The sequence below is a fragment of the Symphalangus syndactylus genome, chromosome 23 (genome assembly GCF_028878055.3).
Source record: "Symphalangus syndactylus isolate Jambi chromosome 23, NHGRI_mSymSyn1-v2.1_pri, whole genome shotgun sequence".
Lineage (NCBI taxonomy): Eukaryota > Metazoa > Chordata > Mammalia > Primates > Hylobatidae > Symphalangus > Symphalangus syndactylus.
In genome coordinates this window covers 35,839,829-35,851,999 of record NC_072445.2, presented here as the reverse complement: position 1 = coordinate 35,851,999, position 12,171 = coordinate 35,839,829, and the positions used below count along the sequence as shown (strand labels likewise).

At 50.1% G+C, this 12,171-nt stretch overlaps 3 protein-coding genes across 7 annotated transcripts in view; 2 read left to right on the top strand and 1 right to left on the bottom strand.

The window, feature by feature from the left end:
* CLPSL1 (colipase like 1) overlaps positions 1–10,197 on the top strand; it is a 27,827-nt gene extending 17,630 nt beyond the window's left edge. Inside the window, exons 2-3 of the transcript XR_010119037.1 lie at positions 3,408–3,475; positions 10,030–10,197. The gene's annotated coding sequence lies outside the window, so the exon portion shown is untranslated. The remainder of the gene's footprint in view (positions 1–3,407; positions 3,476–10,029) is intronic.
* LHFPL5 (LHFPL tetraspan subfamily member 5) overlaps positions 1–12,171 on the top strand; it is a 37,375-nt gene that overhangs the window by 6,943 nt on the left and 18,261 nt on the right. Inside the window, exon 2 of one of the 2 annotated variants that reach the window (XM_063632190.1) lies at positions 11,626–12,171. In XM_063632190.1, the coding sequence (XP_063488260.1) occupies positions 11,760–12,171 (412 nt within the window). In that variant the 5' untranslated portion in view covers positions 11,626–11,759. Of the gene's footprint in view, positions 1–11,184 lie in introns of those variants that run through there. The other variant, XM_055264481.2, reaches the window with a different exon arrangement.
* CLPS (colipase) lies at positions 960–11,948 on the bottom strand. Of its 4 annotated transcripts, XM_055264491.1 has the most exons (4): positions 3,223–3,340; positions 2,827–2,924; positions 1,709–1,831; positions 960–1,255 (listed from the first exon to the last, which is right to left on the bottom strand). In XM_055264491.1, exons 2-4 carry the CDS (start codon positions 2,866–2,868, stop codon positions 1,124–1,126), a joined length of 297 nt encoding a protein of 98 aa, XP_055120466.1. In that variant the 5' UTR covers positions 2,869–2,924; positions 3,223–3,340; the 3' UTR covers positions 960–1,123. The 4 variants fall into 4 exon arrangements, with proteins under 4 accessions (XP_055120466.1, XP_055120465.1, XP_055120468.1 ...); XM_055264490.1 differs by lacking the exon at positions 2,827–2,924; XM_063632212.1 differs by lacking the exons at positions 2,827–2,924; positions 3,223–3,340 and adding an exon at positions 11,858–11,948 and having other exon boundaries at positions 1,040–1,255.

Below are 12,171 nucleotides of genomic sequence, written 5' to 3'. Positions count from 1 at the left end.
CTTAGTGTGAATAATTGGGAAAGAAAAAGGAATCATAAGGCTGGGCATGGTGGCCTATACCTGTAATCCCAGCACTTTGGGAGGCTGAGGCAGTGGATCACCTGGGGTCAGGAGTTTGAGACCAGCCTGGCCAACATGATGAAACCCCATCTCTACTAAAAACACAAAAATTAGCCGGGCGTGGTGGTAGGCTCCTGTAATCCTGGCTACTAGGGGAGGCTGAGGCAGGAGAATCACTTGAAACTGGGAGGCGGAGGTTGCAGTGAGCCGAGAGATCATGCCACTGCACTCCAGCCTGGGCAACAGGCGAGACTCTGTTTCAAAAAAAAAAAAAAGAAATCATAGAAGCAGGGCAGTGGAGTTAGATGGTAGAGTGCCAACATTTTCTGATTATGTGACACTGGGCAAGCTCCTCTCTGAAACTTGGTCTCTATCTATAAAGTGGAGATGAGAAATTCTCCCTCCTGGGATCCTTGTGAGCATTTGCTGGCAGAGAGTAAGCTTATAGCAACTGAGAGTGGTCTGACCCCTTAACACATGAGTTGTGTCAGCTAGCTGTCATATTTGAGAACTGTGTCCAGAAAAGAGGTGACAGCCCAGGACTCTGATGCCTCTGATGCAGGGTGACAAACATGGGCCATTAAAACTCCTTATCCACAAGGGGGTGTGTGTGTGTGTGCGCGCATGCACATGTGCCCGCTTGTCTCTTTGAGAACCGGAGGGACAAGGAGGGCATCCCAGATAGGCGTGACTTCTCCCCAGAAAGGGAGGGCTTCCCAGGCTGGCTGGGCCTCCTTCACAGCTTTGTCTTCAGTCTCCAATCTGTTTGGCCACATCCTCTCCAGCCCCAGACCCATCTCTTGTTCTTCTGATCTGCCTGAAGCCTGCCCTGGTGGGCCAAAGGACTGATGCAACTTCAGAGAAGATGCTGACTCAGAAAGAATACGCAGGAGACTGGGAAAGGTTTGCAGGAGGCCTTTAATTGTGAAGAGTGCAATCAGAAAACAGAGGTGCTGGTCAAGGAGGTGGCCAGCCCGGGAGATGTGCTGGAGCAGGGGAGAGGTGCCCCTGCGCCTAGTGGCCTGCAGCATGCTGGGCTAGGTGTGAGAGTGGGTGGGCGGTCTCACTGCTTGGAGCGTCCAGCATCGTGGCAGATGCCAAAGTTGGTGTTGGTGATGGCGCCCACGATGGTCTTGTCTCCCTCACAGGTCAGGCCACGCTCACAGGGACACTTGTAGTAAATCCCGTAAAGCGTCTGCAGAGGCACAGCCAATGGAGTCAAGGCTATGGAGGGATACTTTGGACATCAATTGTCCCCTGCCTGACCTAGAGAACCAGTAGGCCAGCCTGTGTTTTCGGGGAGTGCCTCTCCCACCTGCCTCCCCAGGGGTGCCGTGGGCCCTGGAGACCCCAGTTCTGACCTCTGCTCTGGCTCATTTGCTCTTACTAGATTGATCTCTCTGGAGAGCCTCTATTTACCCAGCCATGAAATGGGGATAAAAAATCCCCACCCCCACCCATCTCACTGGTCACTCGGGAGGGTCAAGAGAGATGATGGGATGGGAAAGTGCTTTGACACCTGTCGACCCCCCTCTCGTCTCCTCAATATTCAATGTCCAGGCTGACCCCCCTCCCTGATCCCACTCACAAGTGTTCAGGGCCCTCCTCCCCATTCTCCCCAACCCACGCCAAGTCCTCAGGCACGCACCTTGACAGAGCACTCGGTGTTCTCGCTGGCCAGGGATGTGCAGCGGGCCAGGCCCAGTGCACTCGAATGTTGGCAGCAATTGCTCTTACACTGGGCACTATTCATGCAGAGCTCACCGTTCTCCTGCTAGGAGCAGCCAGTCAGCCCAGTCCCCACTCCCTCAGGTCCCTTCTCCATTCAGACCTGCACCCACCACCCACCACCCACTACCACTAACGGTGTCTCCCGTGGTAGGGATGTGTGTGAAGGAGTCCATTCCCTGGGTCTGGTGGCCTCTGTGCCCCCCACCCACCTGAGAAGTGGGCATGCGGTGACAGAGAAGCAGCCCTGCATAGAGGGTCAGGACCCCCAGGTTCTAGTACCAGCTGTACTACCAACTCCCTGCGTGACTCTGGGCAAGTCACTGCCTCCCAAGCCTCAGTGTTCCCATTGGGAATGTGCACATGAGGCTCCTAGACAAGCTCTCCAAACCTCTCTGGGTCCCACACCCCTTTAAGGAGGCGGTGAAGATTGCATCTCCCTGCAAGACTCCTTCCTCCCCCAACAGATCTGATCTATAATATCCAAGGGTCCTGGACCTCCGAGTCCAGCCATGGCCCCAAGTTAAGAGAGTTCAGAACCTTTCAACCGCATGGACGTTCTGGAAGGGCTTTCCCAGCCAAGACCCATGGTGGAGAGGTGGTGTGGGGCAGTGGTGGGGCCCCAGCTGAACCACTTTCCAGCTATGTGACCTCTCAGGCAGGTTGCTCACCCTCTCTCTGTCTGAAGACAGGGCTGACTCTGAAAACACCTCCCTCAGTGGTTATTAAGAGAACGGAATGAGTAAACATCTCTGAGGCATCTCGAACTGTGTTGGACACACAGTAAGATGCCACCGTAAGTCAGAAGCTGGAATAACTGGCACAAAGCATTTTCTCAGGATGGAAGCCCAGGGCTCCGGATTTTTACAAAGCTCCCTCATAGGACCAGGCGAGGTGGCTCATGCCTGTAATCCCAGCACTTTGGGAGGCTGAGGTGGGCGGATCATGAGGTCAGGAGTTTGAGACCAGCCTGGGCAATATGGTGAAACCCCGTTTCTACTAAAAATACAAAAAATAGCTGAGCGTTATGGCAGGTGCCTGTAATCCCAGCTTCTCGGGAGGCTGAGGCAGGAGAATCATTTGAACCTGGGAAGTGGAGGTTGCAGTGAGCCGAGATTGTGCCACTACACTCCAGCCTGGTGACAGAGTAAGACTCCGTCTCAAAAAAAAGAAAAGAAAAAAAAAGGTCCCTCATAGCCAGATTGAGCTGCTGCTCTGAGCATGCTCCAGTTGGAGCTGGAGAGGCACTGATCAGCCTTTCCTGTGGCCCCTGGGAAGAGGCACAGGACAGGACATGGAAGTAAACAGAGGGATGCAAGATGCCACTCCTCCCAGCCCCTGCCAGTTCAGGTGGGGACATCAGAGGTCAAGGTCCAAGCTTAGGAAGTCTTCATCTGGGGACTCAGGAGGCGCCTCCCGTGAAGACCCTCTTACCAGGTTGATAATGATCCCCCGGGGGCCAGGAGCTGCATAGGCCACAGAGAGGGCAACAAGCAGGAGGATCAGGATCTTCTCCATGGCGAGTGGGACAGCTGGTGTGGGTGCAGGAGACACAGCCAGCTGTGGTGATGGGGCTATAAAAGGGCCCTGACCTCACATGACCCACCTGCATCCCACAGGGCTGGCCGTGGGCACAGGCACAGCTGTGGCCAATCTGCTGTGGGGCGGGTCCCGATAAGGAAGCTGGGTGAGTACCTGGTGGCCTTTCTCGTGTGTGTGTGTGTGTGTGTGTGTGTGTGTGTGTGTGTGAGATAATTGTGTTGCATCATGGTTAAGAGTGTGGACTGTGTACAAGTTATTAGTGAGGCAAACTTACTATCTCTTCCAACTATTCTGCCTTTCATCTTATCTGTCAATTAAGGATAATTTAAAGAGTTGTGAGCGTTGAAATAATACACATTTATATGCGTTACATATATATAAACATGATTATATACAATTATAAGAATATATTTATATTGTATATTCCCATATGCCACATAAGCAGTGGGTAAGGGTGGCTGCCCTTGTGTCTTGAGCTCCTGGACAGTGCCTGGACGAGTCCAAGGAAAGAGAGGCACCTATGGTGTGAGTGCCTGCTTACATCTGTGTACTCGGGGCCTCTGCCTCACCATAGTCAGGCCTTGCCTTCGGCCCACCCAAGCCCAGATGTCTAGCAGTGTCAGACTCCAGGGACGAGGATCCCAGCCTCCCACCCCTCAACCTTCCTTCATCTCCTCGGGGGATTCCAGTCCATGCCCAGATCCCTGGGGCTGACAGCTCTGCAACCCCCAGCAGGCCAGGGTGTGTGTGCTTTCACTTTGGCACCCTCCGCCTGCCCTCACACCAGGGGGCTGCCTGCAGGCCTGACTCAAGGGCCCTTAGGAGGCCCTTCCTAAATGCCTCTCTCCCCTTTCCTTTCTACCTCACTTACTATCTGCAATTCCAGCATCAGATACTCCTGCCTTTAATTAAGATTTCCACTCACGCTGCCCCCTACCCAAGACCATGTGCGCACATGAGCAGTCGCTAGTCCTGGCTGAGAATGAAGAGGTCTTGTGAGCCTCAGATGGAGCAGGGGCCTCAGGAAGCTGGGAAGGGCACAGCTGCCTGAGTTTGCTCAGGCATGGGAACAGAGCAGCTTTTCCTGAAGGACTAGTCATGGCAGCCAGAGGCCTCTGCCCTTCCCCTCTCCATCCCAGGAGGTAGAAGACAGCTCCACTGAGAGGCCCAGGCCTCAAGCACAGCTTTTAATTTAATTTAATTTAATTTAATTTAATTTAATTTAATTTAATTTTTTGAGACAAGGTCTCACTCTGTCACCTAGGCCAAAGTGCAGTGGTGCCATCTTGGCTCACTGCAGCCTCCACCTCCTGTGATCAAGCAATCCTCCCCCTCAGCATCCCAGGTCTAAAACTCGTGGGCTCAAGCAATCCTCCCACCTCGGCTTCTTAAAGTGTTGGGATTACAGGTGTGAGCCACTGTGCCCAGCCTCAAGCACAGCTTTGATCCGGACCAAGCTGGCTTCAAAACTCAGCATTTACTAGAGCCACATGGCCTCAGACACATTATTGAAAGTGAAGCTCCCTGAACCTCACTTTCCTTATTTACCTTAGGGGGATAATGCCTCCTACTTCCTGAGGTCATGATTAAGACAATGCACGTGGAACACCTTCGGAAGTGCCTGGCACATGGCGGGTGCCCAGCCATGTAATATGACCCCCTTCCTCTCACCTTTACATCCCTGGGTGTGGAATGTAGAGGAATAGCTGGAGGAACAACCAGGAGACTCTCAAAATGAGAAAAACCAATTTGGTCCCAGCGATGTAGAAATACCATTGACAAAAGAACACTATCCCCCTCTCTTTTATAAAACTCAATGTTTGAAAGCACGTTTTCCTATGAGCTCACTCTGATCCTTCCTTCTCTTTTCTCCACCTGCTTCCCACCCCTGGGACCTCTGGAGGTGAGCCACAGGGAAGGGAATCACTATTCCCTTCTCACAAGTCAAGATGGAGACTGGCAAAGGAAACAGAGGAGTGATTTCTCTCCATGAAGGGAGCTGTGAAAACCATCAGCCCTGTCCCTAGTTGGTCTCAGCCAAGCTCACAGAGGAAAAAGGCTGGAGTTTTTTCCATTACAAATGAAGTGTAGCAAAGAGAACTTTGACATTGTACGTGCTCCTAAAAGGAAAGCAAAAATTAAGTACCTGTCAATGAAAAGAGTCAAACTCTGTACAATATTTGAATAGATTTATTCTGAGCCAAATATGAGAGACCATGGCCGATGACACAGCCCTCAGGATGTAAGCGCTCAAGGGGTTCACCTTGCCCACTACCTAGACAGAGATGATTCATCAAGACAGGGGAATTGCAGTGGAGAAAGAGTATTTCATGCAGAGCCAGCTGTGCAGGTGCAGGAGACTAGAGTTTTACAGAGTTGTTGTTGCTGTTGAGACAGAGTTTCACTCTTGTTGCCCAGGTTGGAGTGCAATGATGTGATCTTGGCTCACTGCAACCTCTGCCTCCTGGGTTCAAGTGATTGTCCTGCCTCAGCCTCTCGAGTAGCTGGGATTACAGGCATGTGCCACCATGCCTGGCTAATTTTGTATTTTTAGTAGAGATGGGGTTTCACCATGTTGGTCAGGCTGGTCTCGAACTCCTGACCCAAGTGATCCACCTGCCTCAGCCTCCCAAAGTGCTGGGATTACAGGCATGAGCCACCGCACCCAGCAGGGAGCAGAGTTTTTAAAGATAACTTGGTGGGTGGGGGGAAGCCAGTGAGCCAGGGGTGCTGATTGGTCAGATATGAAATCATAGGGACTCAGAGCTGTCTTCGTGTACCCAGTCAGTTCCTGGGTGGGGGCCACAAGATCAGATGAGCCAGTTTATTGATCTGGCTGGGGCCAGCTGATCCATCAAGTGCAGGGTCAGCAAAATATCTCAAGCAGGGATCTTAGGAGTAGTTTAGGGAGGATCGGAATCTTGTAGCCTCCAGCTGCATGACTCCTAAACCATAATTTCGAATCTTGTGGCTAATGTTAGTCCTACAAAGGCAATCTAGTCCCCAGGCAAGAATGAAGTCTGCTTTGGGAAAGGGCTGTTACTGTCTTTGTTTAAACTATAAACTAAGTTTCTCCCAAAGTTAGTTAAGCTTACACCCAGGAACGAACAAGGACAGCTTGGAGGTTAGAAGCAAGATGGAGTCAGTTAAGTTAGATCTCTTTCACTGTCTCAGTCATAATTTTGCAAAGAGGGGTTTCAGAATGAGGAGAAAACAAAGAAAATGACCCCCTTTTGAGCACTCCATAGCTTTTATGGCACCTCTACTTGCCAAAGTTTATGTAAAATGGAAATAACATGGCCTTTGTGCAATTTACATTAAGGGAAAAGAGCCCTAAGGTTGACCTGCAAACTGTAGAATTCCTGAGTCATCTTTTTCTCTATTTTTCTTTTCTGCCTGCTCTAAATCCTTTCCTTCCTTCCTTCCTTCCTTCCTTCCTTCCTTCCTTCCTTCCTTCCTTCCTCCCTCCCTCCCTCCCTCCCTCCCTTCCTCCCTCCCTCCCTTCCTTTCGATGGAGTCTTGCTCTGTCCCCAGGCACAATCTCGTCTCACTGCAACCTCTGCCTCCCGGGTTCAAGCCATTCTCCTGCTTCAGCCTCCTGAGTAGCTGGGATTATAGTCACCTGCCACCATGCCAGGCTAATTTTTTGTATTTTTAGTAGAGATGGGGTTTCACTATGTTGGCCAGTCTGGTCTGGAACTCCTGACCTTGTGATCTGCCCGCTTTAGCCTCCCAAAGTGCTGGGATTACAGGTGTTAGCCACCGCGCCCAGCAATCTGCTGTTATTTTTCTGTTAAGATAAAAACCACTGTTTAGATCCAACAAGTTCTTTTTGCAAGCCAGTGAATTTGTATTTATCTCATGGCTAAAAGTTCTGAAGTAAAAGCTACAGGGTGTGGGTGGGTGTGTGTATGTGTGTGTGTGTGTGTGTGTGTGTCTGTGTGTGTATTTAAAAGGCCTTTATAATTTCCATAATTTTATGTTTAATTGACAATTATATCTGTTTTAATTTCCCTCTAGAACACCAGACTTTTCTCGCCGCACCTTATAATGTAAATTTTGCTATTTGGATTTCACCTGAACTGTTTCCTTTAATATGCAAATTTAAGGCTGTTTAGCTGTCAGCTGCCTAGGGTTGTGAAAGAGGTTGTCAAGAATTTGATAACTCCTGAGGTCAGGAGTTTGAGACCTCCCTGGCCAACATGGCGAAACCCCGTCTCTACTACAAATAGAAAAATTAGCTGAGGTTGGTGGGAGGCACCTGTAATCCCAGCTACTCGGGAGGCTGAGGCAGAAGAATCGCTTCAATTTGGGAGGCAGAGGTTGCAGTGAGCCAAGATTGCACCACTGCACTCCGGCCTAGGTGACAGAGTGAGACTCCATCTCAAAAACCAACAAAAAGAACCTGAAAGATTAAAATAGGGAAAAAAAAGGTTTTTATAAATCTATAAGATGTACTTCTATAGGCATGCCTGATATGTCTATGTATTTATGGGTGGCGTGCACAATGTTTCACTACTGAAAATAAATAAAAGAGCTCTAATTGGCTTAAGAAAATAAAAGCACTTGAATCGAACACTTTATTAGGAAAAAAGAAAAGACTAGTCAAATGCTGTTTCAAGTTTATGTTATGTAAGTAAAATCTTTAATAAATAAGCTAGCTTCAAAATTATTATTAATGTTGGGATTACAGGTGTGAGCCACCGCGCCCAGCCACTTTTTTACTGTTAAAAACAACCTGAGCCGGGTGCGGTGGCTCACGCCTGTAATCCCAACACTTTGGGAGGCCGAGGCGGGCAGATCACATGAGGTCAGGAGTTCGAGACCAGCCTGACTAACATAATGAAACCCCATCTCTACTAAAAATACAAAATTAGCTGGGCATGGTGGCACACGCCTGTAATCCCAGTTACTTGGGAGGCTGAGGCAGGAGAATCGCTTGAACCTGAGAGGCGGAGGTTGCAGTGAGCCAAGACTGTGCCATTGTACTCAAGCCTGGGCATCAAGAGCGAAACTTCATCTCAAAAAAACAAAACAAAACAAAACAAAGCAAACTTACTGGCTGGGCTCAGCTGTAATCCCAGCACTTTGGGAGGCCAAGGTGGGCGGATCACTAGGTCAGGAGTTCGAGACCAGCCTGGCCAACATAGTGAAACCCTGTCTGTATAAAAATACAAAAATTAGCTGAGTGTGGTGGCTTACGGCTGTAGTCCCAGCTACTCGGGAGGCTGAGGCAGGAGAATCACTTGAATCCAGGAGGTGGGTGGAGGTTGCAGTGAGCCGAGATTGCGCCACTGCACTCCAGCTTGGGCAACAGAGTGAGACTTCATCTCAAAAAAAAAAAAAAAAAAGTGAAAAAGTGAAGGGCCAGCCTCAGCGGCTCACGCCTGTAATCCCAGCACTTTGGGAGGCCGAGGCGGGTGGATCACTTTAGGTCAGGAGTTCGAGACCAACCCGGCCAACATGGTGAAACCCCGCCTCTACTAAAAATACGAAAATTAGCTGGGTGTGGTGGCTCATGCCTGTACTCTCAGCTACTTGGGAAGTTGAGACAGGAAAATCGCTTGAACCCGGGAGGTGCAGGTGATAGTGAACTGAGATTGAGCCACTGTACTCCAGCCTGGGTGACAAAGCAAAACTCCATCTCAAAAAAAAAAAAAAAAAGGTGAAACTGACAAAACATACCAAAGGGAAAAAAAGTAATAGGAGAAAATATTAATATTATAATGCTAAGTGAAAAAAATGTATACAAAATTGTACATACGGCTGGGTGCGGTGGCTCATGCCTGTAATCCAGCACTTTGGGAGGCCGAGGCAGGTGGATCACCTGAGGTCAGGAGTTCGAGACCAGCCTGACCAACATGGAGAAACCCCGTCTCTACTAAAAATACAAAATTAGCTGGGTGTGGCAGCCATGCCTGTAATCCTAGCTACTCGGGAGGCTGAGGCAGGAGAATCACTTGAACCAGGAAGCTGGAGGTTTCCATGAGCCAAGATCGTGCCACTGCACTCCAGCCTGGGCAACAAGAGCGAAACTCTGTCTCAAAGGACAAAAAACAAAACAAAACAAAAAACTAGCCGAGAGTGGTGATACACGCCTGTAATCCCAGCTACTTGGGAGGCTGAGACAGGAGGATCGCTTGAACCAGAGAGGCAGAGGTTGCCGTGAGCCAAGATTGTGCCATTGCACTCCAGCTTGGGCAACAAGAGAGAAACCCTGTCTCAAGAAAAATAAAAATAAAATAAAATTGTACATACATCATCCAATTGTGTAAAGGAGTATGTTCAGAAGGAGGAAACTGCAGGGATTAACAGTGGTAATAATAATAATCACCAACATTTTTGAGTACTTTCTCTTTTTTTGTTAAAGCCCAGACTGGAGTGCAGTGGTGTGATCATGGTTCACTGCAGCCTCGACCTCCTGGGCTCCAGTGATTCTCCCACCTCAACCTCCCAAGTAGCTGCGACTACAGGCAAGCACCACCATGCCTGGCTATGCCTGGCTAAGTTGTGTATTTTTTGTAGAGACGGGAGTCTTGCTATGTTGCTCAGGCTAGTCTAGAATTCCTGAGCTCAAGTGATCCGACTGCGCAGCCTCCCAAAGTGCTGGGATTAGAGACCACTAATGTACCTTTGAGCACTTTTTTAAAAAAAAATTGTTATTATTTTTTGAAATGGAGTTTTGCTCTTGTTGCCCAGGCTGGAGTGCAATGGCGCGACCTCAGCTCACTGCCACCTCTGCTTCCCGGGGTTCAAGCAATTCCACTGTCTCAGCCTCCTGAGTAGCTGGGAATACAGGCGCCCGCCACTACGCCCGGCGTAAGTGCATTTCCTGCATTTAATAGATGGAGAAACTGAGGCTCAGGAAGGAAGGTTAAGTCCATGGATGGTTACTTAGTAAATAGCTCATTCAAATCCAGGCCTGTTGAACCCCAAAGTCCATGTTTTTAAGATTGTCTTGTCTTTCCTTAGCTCCGGAAGTTGATGTTATGATTTTTCTTTTTTTTTTTTTTGAGACAGAGTCTTGCTCTGTCACCCAGGCTGGAGTGCAGTGGCGCGATCTCGGCTGACTGCAAGCTCCGCCTCCCGAGTTCACACCATTCTCCTGCCTCAGCCTCCCCAGCAGCTGGGACAACAGGCGCATGCCGCCACGCCTGGCTATTTTTTTTGTATTTTTAGTACAGACGGGGTTTCACTGTGTTAGCCAGGATGGTCTCGATCTCCTGACCTCATGATCTGCCTGCCTCGGCCTTCCAAAGTGTTGGGATTACAGGCGTGAGCCACTGCGCCCGGTGGAATTTTCCTAGTTCTTTACACTAGCCATGTATTTACCTTAAAATCAGGAGAAATATGTATATATATAATATATGAAAACATATATATATACTTAAAGGGGAAAATATGTAACAAACACATAGAAACAAGGGGAGAAAGGCATTGTATTTGACAAAACACGTATGTTCAGGTCTGAGAAGGCTCATAAAGAATGTTGTCTGCTATACTTTGTAGTTGCTTCTGTTATCACACAATCAGTCTGCATATACAGGCGTTTTATATATATATTTATATAGACTACATATATACATATATTATATATGTAAATATTTCACTGTCTTTGAGAACAGGGGCCCTGTCTTTTTTATCTGTGGTTTTGCTTAGATGTCCTCCAACATAACCTGAACACACAGTATGCTTTTGGAAATCGTTGACTGAATGCTAAGGACGAAAAACCAGTGACCAGAAGGCAACCAAGAAAGGCTTTGCTGACCTCGGAGTGGTGAAGTTGGAGGTTCTGGGAAGGCGACTAGGGAGTCAGGGAGGGGCGGGGTGGGATGGGATGTGGACAGCGCTTTTGCGGGGGAAAAGCGTTTTTGCGGCTGGAATTGAGCGGTAGGAATGTGTCAGTCACATCCCCACCTTCCCAGTTCTTGTCATCTCGGTTCAGGAAGGTGAATGGGGTTCCGATTCCCCGCGGCGGGGGCCAGCAGTGGGAGCTCTGCCCCTTCCCCGCCTCTGCTGCAGGCCCCGCCCCTCGCCCAGAACCCCGGGGCGCTGGCCGCGGTGCTGAAACGGCGCCCTCCGCGGACGGAGGAGGGGGCGGGGCTCTCGGGAGCTGTGAGCCCGGAAGGGAGACGCGCAGGGCGGCGCCAGCAGGCCCGAGATCCTGGTGGGCTTGGGAGGAGGCAGGAGACTGGAGACAGCCTCGGCTAGAGCGAACACAGGCACCTGGCAAGCTTCCTTTGACCAAATCAAGGTTGTCCTTGTCCTATTAAGCCTCTTCCTCTTGCCTTGAAGGGACCTCACCTGGTGCCCTGACCTCAGCCTCCTCCCCAAACCCCGCTGGGGAGTGACCTGCTTCTAGGCCTCCATCCACAAAGCCACGGACTTGCAGCCCACGGGACCCCAGCCCAGGGCCTGCTGCCCTCACCATGGTGAAATTGCTGCCGGCCCAGGAGGCAGCCAAGATCTACCATACCAACTATGTGCGGAACTCGCGGGCCGTGGGCGTGATGTGGGGTACGCTCACCATCTGCTTCTCCGTGCTGGTCATGGCCCTCTTCATCCAGCCCTACTGGATCGGCGACAGCGTCAACACACCGCAGGCAGGCTACTTCGGCCTTTTCTCCTACTGCGTGGGTAACGTGCTGTCCTCCGAGCTCATCTGCAAGGGCGGTCCCCTAGACTTCTCCTCCATCCCTTCTAGAGCCTTCAAGACTGCCATGTTCTTTGTGGCCTTGGGCATGTTCCTCATCATTGGCTCCATCATCTGCTTCAGCCTGTTCTTCATCTGCAACACAGCCACAGTCTATAAGATCTGTGCATGGATGCAGCTGGCTGCGG

Excerpts from the sequence above, each read along its gene's own strand:
- CLPS (XM_055264490.1), bottom strand. The coding sequence starts at position 3,306 with ATGGAGAAGATCCTGATCCTCCTGCTTGTTGCCCTCTCTGTGGCCTAT. Across the intron at positions 1,832-3,222 it reads GGGGGATCATTATCAACCTG|GAGAACGGTGAGCTCTGCAT; the intron begins GTAAGAGGGTCT and ends TGCTCCTAGCAG. Across the intron at positions 1,256-1,708 it reads ACACCGAGTGCTCTGTCAAG|ACGCTTTACGGGATTTACTA; the intron begins GTGCGTGCCTGA and ends GTGCCTCTGCAG.